Source organism: Nerophis ophidion, linkage group LG09, assembly GCF_033978795.1.
Source record: "Nerophis ophidion isolate RoL-2023_Sa linkage group LG09, RoL_Noph_v1.0, whole genome shotgun sequence".
In the NCBI taxonomy this organism is placed as follows: domain Eukaryota; kingdom Metazoa; phylum Chordata; class Actinopteri; order Syngnathiformes; family Syngnathidae; genus Nerophis; species Nerophis ophidion.
This window is the reverse complement of record NC_084619.1, coordinates 20,908,612-20,921,384: the sequence shown is the minus strand read 5'-3', so window position 1 is coordinate 20,921,384 and position 12,773 is coordinate 20,908,612. Positions and strand designations below refer to the sequence as shown.

At 45.0% G+C, this 12,773-nt stretch overlaps 1 protein-coding gene across 3 annotated transcripts; it reads right to left on the bottom strand.

Moving 5' to 3' along the window:
• Positions 1-2,598: 2,598 nt before the first annotated feature.
• On the bottom strand, positions 2,599-12,450 carry LOC133559131 (glycine N-acyltransferase-like protein 3). Of its 3 annotated transcripts, none has more exons than XM_061910557.1 (7): positions 12,269-12,450; positions 11,599-11,718; positions 8,957-9,113; positions 8,753-8,860; positions 8,540-8,651; positions 3,302-3,434; positions 2,599-3,210 (listed from the first exon to the last, which is right to left on the bottom strand). In XM_061910557.1, exons 3-7 carry the CDS (start codon positions 9,074-9,076, stop codon positions 2,811-2,813), a joined length of 873 nt encoding a protein of 290 aa, XP_061766541.1. In that variant the 5' UTR covers positions 9,077-9,113; positions 11,599-11,718; positions 12,269-12,450; the 3' UTR covers positions 2,599-2,810. The 3 variants fall into 3 exon arrangements, with proteins under 3 accessions (XP_061766541.1, XP_061766542.1, XP_061766539.1); XM_061910558.1 differs by having other exon boundaries at positions 11,599-11,707; XM_061910555.1 differs by lacking the exon at positions 11,599-11,718.
• Positions 12,451-12,773: the final 323 nt, after the last annotated feature.

Below are 12,773 nucleotides of genomic sequence, written 5' to 3'. Positions count from 1 at the left end.
TATTACAAAATGTAGATTGAAACATTAAAGGTTGACTATGTAGAATTACAAGAAAAACAACAGAAAAAGAATTCCAGCAGTCGATTGCCAGACCGTTGCTAAGCAAAACGGGCCGTTGCTAGGGACTCCACTCTGAACAGAGGACAGCAGAAGAAGACTGCTAAGCAGGATATATACCTTATGTTTCATTTTTACCGTCATTAACAGCATCATAAATGACTTGTAGCTTGTTACAGGGACAGTGGAGGCTCTCTTCCTTCCAAACCACTGCTAGTCAGAGCCTCCGTTGTCACTGCTCTCGTCAAGTTGTAAAAAAAAAAAAAAAAAAAAAAGGAACTCCGTAGCACCGAAAGTCCGCTACGATAAACGTGTTTATGACAGATAAGACTACACAAATACACCCATCCTAACAAGTATATGATAAATGTAGACAACTTTTCCTTTTCTTTTACTTTCATACTGCAACAGTGATTGTATGTTTGCTGAGGGCTGAGGTGTGTGTGCGGGTGTGTGTCTGCTGCGCAGCCTGTGGAATGTGGAATACACGCACAGCGGAGGGAGGGATCGTGTGTCTCCCTTTTTCGGTGGATTTTTCCGCTAGTGCAGATAATTTTGTCAACTTGTAATGTAGTAATTTTGTGAGTTTATTCAAATTTGCTTTCTCAAATTTTGATTTGAGGGGGCAAGACATTTATTTAAGGGGGCTCTGCCCCCTCTTGCCCCTCCGTAGAGCCGGCCATGCTGCCAACATGACAATGAAACAATGCTACACAATATGCACTTTTAAGTGTGTCCAAGAAGACATAAACCACACCCATTCTGCTGAGTGTGAGCATGGTCCTAGTGCCCGCCCACCAGACCGTGCTCGTCAAGACGTTTGATCACCTGTGTTAGGTGTGACTGGTGCTCCTCAGCTGAAGGACTCGCCACCAAAATGTCGTCAAGATAAACATACACAAAATCGAGCCCGCGCAACACAGAGTCCATTAATCTTTGAAAGGTTTGTGCTGCCCCCTTCAGGCCAAAAGGCATACGCAAGAACTCAAAAAGCCCAAGCGAGGTTAATACTGCGGTCTTTGGCACGTCCTCGGCACGCACCAGGACCTGGTGATAACCGCGAACTAGGTAAACCTTGGAAAAAATGGCGGCACCAGCCAGGCGCGCTGAAAAGTCCTGGATGTGCGGAATAGGGTATCGGTCGTGCGTTGTGATGTTAACGCGCCTAACGATGCCTAAACGCTCCATTGTAGCGAACTCCTCTTTAGCAATGGTCGATTTAGCCGCGTCAAGACGGCGCGCGCGCGCAAAAACCGGTGGGCCCACCGTGAGAATGAAATGTTCAACACCGTGTTTAGTGTCCGCGGTGGGAAAAGCGGGAGTGATTAATGACGGAAAATCCGCCCACCAAACGCTGAAAAACGTCACCAGATACAAAATAATTAGCGTGTGTTAACGGTCCAAGTCCCCCCGCCTTACATGTAAAAGTTGAAAATCAATCAATCAATCGGCGGTTAGCAACATCAACAAGCAGTCCATTAGCACACAGAAAATCCGCTCCAATAATGGCGACCGCGATGGCGACGATGACAAAATCCCACTGGAAATTGTGTCCATGGAAGCCCACAGTCACCAACCTGGAGCCCAAAGTGTCGATTGACGAGCCGTTGGCAGCATTCAGCAGCGGCCCGCAGCCACTAGTCGCCTTGTCCCCGTCTGTGGCAAGTAGCAGGCTGACTTGCGAACCGGAGTCCACCAGGAAACGTCTCCTTGATAATGAGTCAGCGATGAAAAGCAGCTTGGTTGCTTCGCCGGCGCCCACAGCCGCTACTGAACGCCGGCGTTCGAGTTTCCCGGGGCCGTGAAGAAGCATGGAGGAACACACCGTCAAGCTTTGGCGCCAAAACGTTGATGGAAGAAGCACTGGCTTGCTTTGCGCCTTTTCCGGGTAGCGACTCCCGCCACTACCGCTGGGTCCACTTTCTCCATCGTCTGCAGCGGGGGCGCTTCTACGCTCTGCACGGAAAACCGTCTGGAAGCCAGAAGCACCCGGTCAGCTTCTTCAGCCAAGCCCTGGTAATCGCTGGAGGCCAGAGAAGTGGAGTTATCTAGAACCGCACGGGCCGCAGGTGGAAGCTGTTTCAAGAAAAGATGCGGGAAAATGAACCCGCTCTCCTCGGAGCCCAGCAGCGACAACATACTGTCGATTAAATCCACGGCGGTGCTATCGCCCAAACCCGGCAGGGAAAGAAGTCTATCTGCCCTTTCAGCGTCAGAGTAAATCTCCGAAGCAGAAGATTCTTGAGGGCGGCGTACTTGCCGCTCTGTGGAGGGGTTTGCAATAGCTGCATAGCGCGGCGAGTGGTCGCCTGGTCGAGGGCTGTTACGAACAAGTAATACCGGAAGTCGTCGCCGGCGATTCCACACAGGTGGAAAAGAGCCTCGATATGCTGGAACCATGATGTCGGGTCGCTCTGCCAGAACGCCGGAAGCTTTGTCCCCGCGGGGAATGCAGGTTGCTGGAGTTGGGGCGACATGGCCGATGAAGACACAATGCCCTGTTCTGCGTGCACCAATGTGGCAAATGCAAGGAACACAATGTTGTTTCTTTCAGGTCTTTATTGATAGACTGCCACCATGAGAATGAAACAACGCAACACAATATGCACTTTTAAGTACTCCAAGAAGAGATAAACCACACCCATTCTGCTGAGTGTGAGCATGGTCCTAGTGCCTGCCACAACACATGATATTATTGTGTAAATTGCATCAGAAGAGTGATTATGTGTTAGCTTCTATGCACGACAAACATGTTAGATGTTGTACTCAAACCACACATCTCTATATGAAGGATCCTCAGTAAATCCCAAGTTTTTAAAAATCTTTTTGGATTGAATATTCGCCTCCTCAATGTGGCAGTACACTGGGTAACCGTCAGCAAGGAGTTTTCGGGCCATGGCGTGGGCCAACACTGTGGCATAGCCTTTTTGTCTATACTTGGGCAGCGTATACATAAGCCCAATTGCCAAGTAGTCATACACCAGAATCCAGGATACTGGCTGACCCTGATCATCAGTGATGCAGTATGATGGGAAATTGCTGATGAGAAACGTAATATAGTTGTATCCACGTTCATCCCCGCCATACTTCCAGGTTCGATTCACCAGGTCAACATGGGAGAGATTGAGAGAGGAAATCTTGGATTCAACCTCACTGTAGAAACAAAGACGAAAATGTTGCAGTGGTATCTTGTTAATAAATAAACAAACACTAAATATGTTGAGTGTTTTTGTAATCAACTAACCTGCCAAATGTTGGTTTAAGCAGAAAGCTACTGTTTGGCAGATACATAGAATGTGTCACTGCCAGGCGTCTGTAGCTAACTTTTCTGTTGGTTGAAACTTCGCTGAGCATGGACGTGAAAGAAACATTACACCCTGCAATAAAATGTACATCTAGTAAGCGTTGATGCTGGAATTTAGACAGTTCAGAGAGAATAATGATGTTTTACGTACATTTAAGACATTACTGTACATACTACAGCAGTGGTGTCAAACGTGCGGCCCAAGGGCCGGATCTGGCCCGCGAACAGGTTTTATCCGGCCCGCGGGATGAGTTTGCAAAGTATAAAATTAACCTGAAATTTTTGAATGAAACATTTTTGTTTCAACTGACATCACATGGACAAAGATAAGATCTTCTAGAGGAAAGTTCTGTGGTCAGATGAAACACACATTGAGCTGTTTGGCCACAATACCCAGCAATATGTTTGGAGGAGAAAAGGTGAGGCCTTTAATCCCAAGAACACCAAGTCTACCGTCAAGCAAGTAGTATTATGCTCTTGGCCTGTTATAATAAATTGCAGCTAAGATACAGAGGAAGCTATCCTCAGGGAATTGTAGCATGCTACAATACTTCTTTTTTGTCCTGTCCAAAAAAAAAAGAAAAACATGGCAAACGCGATGCATTTTTGAAATTATTGTGTCGCATATGCTTAAAATAATACAAATATTTAAATATTAAAATGTTATAATGGATAGATAGATAGATAGATAGATAGATGGATGGATGGATGGATAGATAGATAGATAGATAGATAGATAGATAGATAGATAGATAGATAGATAGATAGATAGATAGATAGATAGATAGATAGATAGATAGATAGATGGATAGATGGATAGATGGATAGATGGATAGATGGATAGATGTATGGACGGACGGACGGGCGGATAGATAGATAGATGGATAGTACTTTGTTGATGGTGTGACTCCTCTCTGAGCTGCCACCTTATCGTGGTAGAGGCGTTTGCGTGTCCCAATGATCCTAGGAGCTATGTTGTCCAGGGGCTTTATGCCCCCTGGTAGGGTCTCCCAAGGCAAACAGGTTCCAGGTGAGGGATCAGACAAAGAGCAGCTCGAAGACCTTTATGAAGAAGAAAAAACATGGACTCAAATTTCCCTCGCCCGGATGCGGGTCACCGGGGCCTCCCTCTGGAGCCAGGCCCGGAGGTGGGGCACGATGGCGAGCGCCTGGTGGTCAGGCCTGTTCCCATGGGGCCCGGCCGGGCACAGCCCGAAGAGGCAACGTGGGTCACCCCTCCAATGGGCTCACCACCCATAGCAGGGGCCATAGAGGTCGGGTGCAATGTGAGCTGGGCAGCAGCCGAAGGCAGGGCACTTGGCGGTCCCATCCTCGGCTACAGAAGCTAGCTCTTGGGACGTGGAACGTCACCTCACTGGTCGGTAAAGAGCCTGAGCTAGTGCACGAAGTCCAGAAGTTCCGGCTGGATATAGTCGGACTCACTTCGACGCACAGCAAGGGCTCTGGAACCACTTCTCTCGAGAGGGACTGGACCCTCTTCCACTCTGGCGTTGCCGGCAGTGAGAGGCGACGGGCTGGGGTGGCAATTCTTGTTGCCCCCCGGCTCAAAGCCTGCACGTTGGAGTTTAACGCGGTGGACGAAAGGGTAGCCTCCCTCCGCCTTCGGGTGGGGGGGACGGGTCCTGACTGTTGTTTGTACTTACGCACCAAACAGCAGTTCAGAGTTCCCACCCTTTTTGGGAGCACTCGAGGGAGTACTGGAAAGTGCTCCCCCGGGTGATTCCCTTGTCCTACTGGGGGACTTCAACGCTCACGTTGGCAACGACAGTGAAACCTGGAGAGGCGTGATTGGGAAGAATGGCCGCCTGGATCTGAACCCGAGTGGTGTTTTGTTATTGGACTTTTGTGCTCGTCACAGTTTGTCCATAACAAACACCATGTTCAAATATAAGGGTGTCCATATGTGCACTTGGCACCAGGACACCCTAGGCCGCAGTTCTATGATCGACTTTGTAGTTGTCTCATCGGATTTGCGGCACTTGGGTGAAGAGAGGGGCGGAGCTTCCTACCGATCACCACCTGGTGGTGAGATGGCTGCGATGGTGGGGGAGGATGCCGGACAGACGTGGGAGGCCCAAACGCATTGTGAGGGTCTGCTGGGAACGTCTGGCAGAGTCTCCTGTCAGAGAAAGTTTCAATTCCCACCTCCGGAAGAACTTTGAACATGTCACAAGGGAGGTGCTGGACATTGAGTCCGAGTGGACCATGTTCCGCACCTCTATTTTCAAGGTGGCTGATGGGAGCTGTGGCCGCAAGGTAGTTGGTGCTTGTCGGGGCGGCAATCCTAAAACCCCTTGGTGGACACCAGCGGTGAGGGATGCCGTCAAGCTGAAGAAGGAGTCCTATCGGGTCCTTTTGGCTCATAGGACTCCGGAGGCAGTGAACAGGTACCGACAGGCCAAGCGGTATGCAGCTTCAGCGGTCGCGGAGGCAAAAACTTGGACATGGGAGGAGTTCGGGGAAGCCATGGAAAACGACTTCCGGACGGCTTCGAAGCTATTCTGGACCACCGTCCGCCGCCTCAGGAAGGGGAAGCAGTGCACTATCAACACCGTGTATGGTGCGGATGGAGTTCTGCTGACCTCAACTGCGGATGTTGTGGATAGGTGGAAGGAATACTTCGAAGACCTCCTCAATCCCACCAACACGTCTTCCTATGAGGAAGCAGTGCCTGGGTAATCTGTGGTGGACTCTCCTATTTCTGGGGCTGAGGTCGCTGAGGTAGTTAAAAAGCTCGTCGGTGGCAAGGCCCCAGGGCTGGATGAGGTCCGCCCAGAGTTCCTTAAAGCCCTGGATGCTGTGGGGCTGTCTTGGTTGACAAGACTCTGCAGCATCGCGTGGACATCGGGGGCGGTACTTCTGGATTGGCAGACCAGGGTGGTGGTTCCTCTCTTTAAGGAGGGGGACCGGAGGGTGTGTTCCAACTATCGTGGGATCACAATCCCTAACCATTCCCTGTAAGATTTATTCTGGTGTACTGGAGAGAAGGCTACGCCGGATAGTCGAACCTCGGATTCAGGAGGAACAGTGTGGTTTTTGTCCTGGTCGTGGAACTGTGGACCAGCTCTATACTCTCGGCAGGGTTTCTTGAGGGTGCATGGGAGTTTGCCCAATCAGTCTACATGTGCTTTGTGGACTTGGAGAAGGCATTCGACCGTGTCCCTCGGGAAGTCCTGTGGGGAGTGCTCAGAGAGTATGGGGTATCGGATTGTCTTATTGTGGCGGTCCACTCCCTGTACGATCAGTGCCAGAGCTTGGTCCGCATTGCCGGCAGTAAGTCGAACACATTTGCAGTGAGGCTTGGACTCCGCCAAGGCTGTCCTTTGTCACTAATTCTGTTCAATTCCTAGGTGCAGTCAAGGCATTGAGGGGTTCCGGTTTGGTGACCGCAGGATTAGGTCTCTACTTTTTGCAGATGATGTGCTCCTGATGGCTTCATCTGACCGGGATCTTCAGCTTTAACTGGATCGGTTCGCAGCCGAGTGTGAAGCGACCGGAATGAGAATCAACACCTCCAAGTCCGAGTCCATGGTTCTCGCCCGGAAAAGGGTGGAATGCCATCTCCGGGTTGGGGAGGAGACCATGCCCCAAGTGGAGGAGTTCAAGTACCTAGGAGTCTTGTTCACGAGTGGGGGAAGAGTGGATCGTGAGATCGACAGGCGGATCGGTGCGGCGTCTTCAGTAATGCGGACGTTGTATCGATCCGTTGTGGTGAAGAAGGAGCTGAGCCGGAAGGCAAAGCTCTCAATTTACCGGTCGATCTACGTTCCCATCCTCACCTATGGTCATGAGCTTTGGGTCATGACCGAAAGGATAAGCTCACGGGTACAAGCGGCCGAAATGAGTTTCCCCCGCCGGGTGGCAGGGCTCTCCCTTAGAGATAGGGTCAGAAGCTCTGCCATCTGAGAGGAGTTCAAACTAAAGCTGCTGCTCCTCCACATCGAGAGTAGCCAGATGAGGTGGTTCGGGCATCTGGTCCGGATGCCACCCGAAAGCCTCCCTAGGGAGGTGTTTAGGGCACGTCCAACCGGTAGGAGGCCACAGGGAAGACCCAGGACACGTTGGGAAGACTATGTAAGACCTGTCCGTCATTCAGCTACAGACACAGGAACTGTGAATTTGATGTTGTTTTACTGCAAAACCAAGGCTAACCTAGCATGATGTTGCTTTCAAAATGCAGTGTTAGCCCTGACTCTCACATTGCTATGCTACTGTTGCTAATGTTTGTGTCCTCCATTCCTTGTGTTATGTTGTTGTTATTTTAAATGTATCATTTACTACGTGGCTTCACAGTGGCAGAGGGGTTAGTGTGTCTGCCTCGCAATAAGAAGGTCCTGCAGTCCTGGGTTCAACCCCAGGCTTGGGATCTTTCTGTGTGGAGTTTGCATGTTCTCCCCGTGAATGCGTGGGAGCTCCAGGCTGCATTTTGGGACATGTAGCACAGTGGTTCTCAAATGGGGGTACGCGTACCCCTGGGGGTACTTGAAGGTATGCCGAGGGGTACGTGAGATTTAAAAAAAAAATTCTAAAAATAGAAACAATTCAAAAATCCTTTATAAATATATTTATTGAGTAATACTTCAGAAAAATATGAATGTAAGTTCATAAACTGTGTAAAGAAATGCAACACTGCAATATTCAGTGTTGACAGCTAGATTTTTTTGTGGACATTTTCCATGAATATTGATTTTAAAGATTTATTTTTTTGTGAAGAAATGTTTATAATTAAGTTCATGAATCCTGATGGATCTCTATTACAATCCCCAAAGAGGGCACTTTAAGTTGATGATTACTTCTATGTGTAGAAATCTTTATAATTGAATCACTTGTTTATTTTTCAACACGTTTTTAGTTACTTTTATATCTTTTTTTCCAAATAGTTAAAGAAAGACCACTTCAAATGAGCAATATTTTTTTACACATTTAATAAATCAGAAACTGATGACATAGTGCTGTATTTTACTTCTTTATCTCTTTTTTTCAACCAAAAATGCTTTGCTCTGATTGGGGGGTACTTGAATTAAAAAAATGTTCACAGCGGGTACATCACTGAAAAAAGGTTGAGAACCACTGATGTAGCAAATACTTTTTTTGTTGTTGTGCAGGATCGAGGCTTGCAAAAAATAACCAAACTCTTGTATACTGAATGTTCCTTACCTCCGGGAATGTAAGTGCTCCAGTCGATTATGTTTTCCTCCATTAGCATTTTTTTCAAAACCTTCTTTTCCGTGCAGTAAATTGTCGTCTCTGGCGCAAACGTAAGTTCTTGCTTCATGTGAAAAAAACAGAAACAAAATATCGTCATCAATGCGTATGAAACCGATGGATGATATTATAATATAATGTTGTTATATTGGGATACAGAATTACCTCTCGATCAGGACGAGACATGATGACCTGAAAATCTGGCCACTGATCAACAACAAACTGTACCTTACTTGGCTTGTTTCTATTGAAAGCATGTAAGAATCCATAGACCTACAAAGGCAGAAATGGATCAGCTGTGACTTACAAGCAAAAAAAAAATGTTTTAGTAAAGGATTGATGAAAATGTTCACATGTTGGCAGGTATACCTGAAAACTCCTGGGTAAGTATTTCAGTAGAACTCTCTCTGCAATCAGTACTTCTTCTTTTTGCAACATCTTCCATCTTTGTGCACTACAGATGGCTTTAAAGATTGACTTTCCTGTCATTACCTTGAAATAATTCAGCAGTTCGGATGAAATTAATCTGCAAAACAAATCACTTTATTACTTTTGTGCCACGCAGATCTCTGTAAATTGTCTATTACCTTGTTTTGATAGGATTTATGGCTTTTTGAAAGGAGCCGGATCTAGAAAAGCCTATCCTTTCAAAGAGCCGTTCAACAGACTGGCTCATTATTATTTATATATTTTTCTTTTTTTTAATCAAGGAAACAGTCACTAATACCATTATTATGATAAGATGTAGATCAGAATAACAAATATTACTCAATTAGTGGGAATTATTCTTAAATATTCGCTATCGTTTATTTCTTGTTGTGTTTTATTGTAAACATTCTAATAGGCAGTGCTATATTTTGTTGACATCCTAGTTCAGAGGTGTCAAACGTACGGCCTGACAAAATCAGTTTGCTAAATATAAATATGAGCTCCATGTTTTTAATGTAATAAACTGCTGTTCTAAATGTGTGCACTGGATTCAAGTGTGACCTACTGTACATCGCAAATGACAGTATTTGAAGATGACAATTCAACTGATTTTACAGGCCTACTGAAACCCACTACTACCGACCACGCAGTCTGATAGTTTATATATCAATGATGAAATATTAACATTGCAAAACATGCCGATACGGGCTTTTTTAGTTTACTAAATTGCAATTTTAAATTTCCCGCGAAGTGTCCTGTTGAAAATGTCGCAGAATGCTGACGTGTACGCGTGACGTCACGGACTGTTAGGAAATATGAGCGCTGCGCACACACACAGCTAAAAGTCGTCTGCTTTAACCGCGTAATTACACAGTATTTTGGACATCTGTGTTGCTGAATCTTTTGCAATTTGTTTAATTGATAATGGAGGAGTCCAAGTAGAAAGATGGAGTCGGGAAGCTTTAGCCTTTAGCCACACAAACACACGGTGATTCCTTGTTTAAAATTCCCAGAGGTGAAACTTTACTATGGATCAGAGCGGTCAAGCGAACATGGATCCCGACTACATGTCTACCGGCAATTTTCGGTGAGAAAATTGTGGTAAAAAGTCGCCACTTACCGGAGATCAGCTGAGCTTGTGCCATCCATACAGCTGCCGTCGACTTCCATCAGACACTGGCGTCAACACACACCTTTCCGACTATCAGGTACTGTTAAACTCACTAAAACACTAGCAACACAATAGAAAGATAAGGGATTTCCCAGAATTATCCTAGTAAATGTGTCTAAAAGCATCTGAATCCGTCCCAATGCAATCACGTTTTTTGGTTTTTTTCCCAGTCCGTCGCTATCAATATCCTCAAACACGAATCTTTCATCCTCGCTCAAATAAAATGGGGAAATTGTCGTTTTCTCGGTCCGAATAACTCTTTTTGTTGGAGGCCCCCATTAAAAACGTGAGGATGTGAGAAGCTATCAACGGGTGACGTCATCGTCTGCGACTTCCGGTAAAGGTAGGGCTTTTCTGTTAGCTACCAAAAGTTGCAAACTTTATTGTCGATGTTCTCTACTAAATCCTTTCTGCAAAAATATGGCAATATCGCGAAATGATCAAGTGTGACACATAGAATGGACCTGCTATCCCCGTTTAAATAAGAAAATCTAATTTCAGTAGGCCTTTAAGCAGTCTCTGGAGTGGCTGCCGCTACTCCAATCCGCGCAGGTGCAAACAGTCAGTTTCTCCTGTTGAGGAGGCGACAGTATCGACGCACAAAGCCTTCTTTCATGGTAAATTATTTACTCTACGGATACAATAATGAAACGGTAAGATGCAAAGACTTAAGTTAACGTGACCATAATTGTTTTAGTTAGAGTTCCATGCAGCACTCGCAATTTGTTGAATGCACAATGTGCACCCTGAACTCCATTCTAAAAATGTGTGTTTCTACATTTGTTGTGTTTGTTCTCTTTTGTTTTATGCTTGAATATTCCATGTTCACATTGGTTTAGTTTGTAGTTATGTTACCTTGGTTTTGGCTGTGGTGTCATTTTGATAATTGTTTTTTTATATATAATTTTAATATTTGAATGATGATAAATGAGTGTGTTGCGACAGTTGCAGATTAAAACAATGCGGTGTTTTGAGGAAACACTCAATTGCTTTTCCAAATGTTTCCAATGGTGAACTGCCAACATGAGGATTCTAAACAGGAAGTGGTTCAAGTTTAATGGTTTTGTAAAAACACAGAAGCAACGTCTAAGTTCATTGTTTTCTTCATGGTGTTTTTGAAACCGCACCATTTTTTTCCTCAGAATTTTCAACTAGGAATAGATTTTCCCTGTTGTGGCCCCTGAGCTAAAATGACTTTGACACCCCTGCCCTAGATACTCAATGGTGCTAAACAGCGCCTCGTGGCAGCAGCGCTGCATACCTCAAAACCTGACCACTTTGTTTAACGGGTTAGTCTCGTTGCGAGGACGACGAGACTTTTAGTCAGGGGCGAGGGAGAATCACTCAGGTACAGTACAGGTGCGAAGAAAGGTAACCGATTTAGTATTGGACAAGCAACTAAACCCTCTACCTTATTGCCGCACCCTCCACTGTTTAGTTGCATTTGGTCAGGACCCGGGGTAATTCACCCATATTATCAAGCGACAGGAAGTAGGACCCTGGTTTGAATTCTCCTGCACCTAAAAAAAAGCTTTTTTAACAATATAGGACAAAAATGGATACACAATAAGTCAGAATAAAACATCTTAATGGATATAAAAAGTTTAAATAACCAGTGACAAAGGATAATTTCAGAGGTTTATAGTGTGTTCTGTCTTAACATAAGTGCCACTTAATTTTTCACACAAAGGCATTTTTTTCCCAAGTCGTCTTTTTTTTACATTACGGCAATGATATCGTACCATGGCTCAACAATTATTTGGTTAATTACCAATTATAAAATGGTTCCAATAATATGTTAAACACATCACTTTTAATATTTTTGCATTTTATATGAATGTATTTATTTAATATGCATATTGACTTTGATTTTATTTGCGTTTCACTTAAGTAATCCGCATGAGAATTGATTTTCAAAATAAATCACACAAATGAAAAATAATAATAATTTACAATCTTAAATACAGTCATGCTCACAATTATCCATTTAAGAGTGATTCTCTTTGGTGGTTGGTGGGTATCGTTCAAATGGAAATGACACACAGAACACAGGAAGATTATTTTAAGATGTTATCACTCACTTTGTTTACAAGGATCTTCGACTCCTGCAGCTCACCTAGCTATATTCAGATTTAAATCCGTTCACTTCATCAGATGACGGAAGCTTCTTGATGTGGGCTCTGTGAGGATTAGCAAATTCACCAATACATAAACTTCAGGTATGACATACTTGGCATTCCCCTACTGTGGATTAGTTGCCGCCTTTTTATTTGTACAACTTTCAAATTTTTCCACACTTGCAAAGTATGTGGGTGGGGCGTCACTAGCCCTAAAGGCCAAGTGGGGCTTAGCCACAGGAGATACACAGGATGCGAGCAAACGTAGAGCACGATGACAAAACTTCACAAACAACTAACAAAGGCTTAGAAAGTATTCATTGTTGTTACTATTATGTCAGTCAGTTAAGGAAATTAAATATATATGGAAGTCTGAATAGAAATGAGAAACGTTTATACATACTGTAAATAATAAAGACTTAGACTCCGTCTGCTAATCTGAAAAAGAGCCAAAGCTGTCAAAGAGCTG

Excerpts from the sequence above, each read along its gene's own strand:
- LOC133559131 (XM_061910557.1), bottom strand. The coding sequence starts at position 9,076 with ATGACAGGAAAGTCAATCTTTAAAGCCATCTGTAGTGCACAAAGATGG. Across the intron at positions 8,861-8,956 it reads ACTTACCCAGGAGTTTTCAG|GTCTATGGATTCTTACATGC; the intron begins GTATACCTGCCA and ends CTGCCTTTGTAG. Across the intron at positions 8,652-8,752 it reads TGTCTCGTCCTGATCGAGAG|CAAGAACTTACGTTTGCGCC; the intron begins GTAATTCTGTAT and ends TTTCACATGAAG.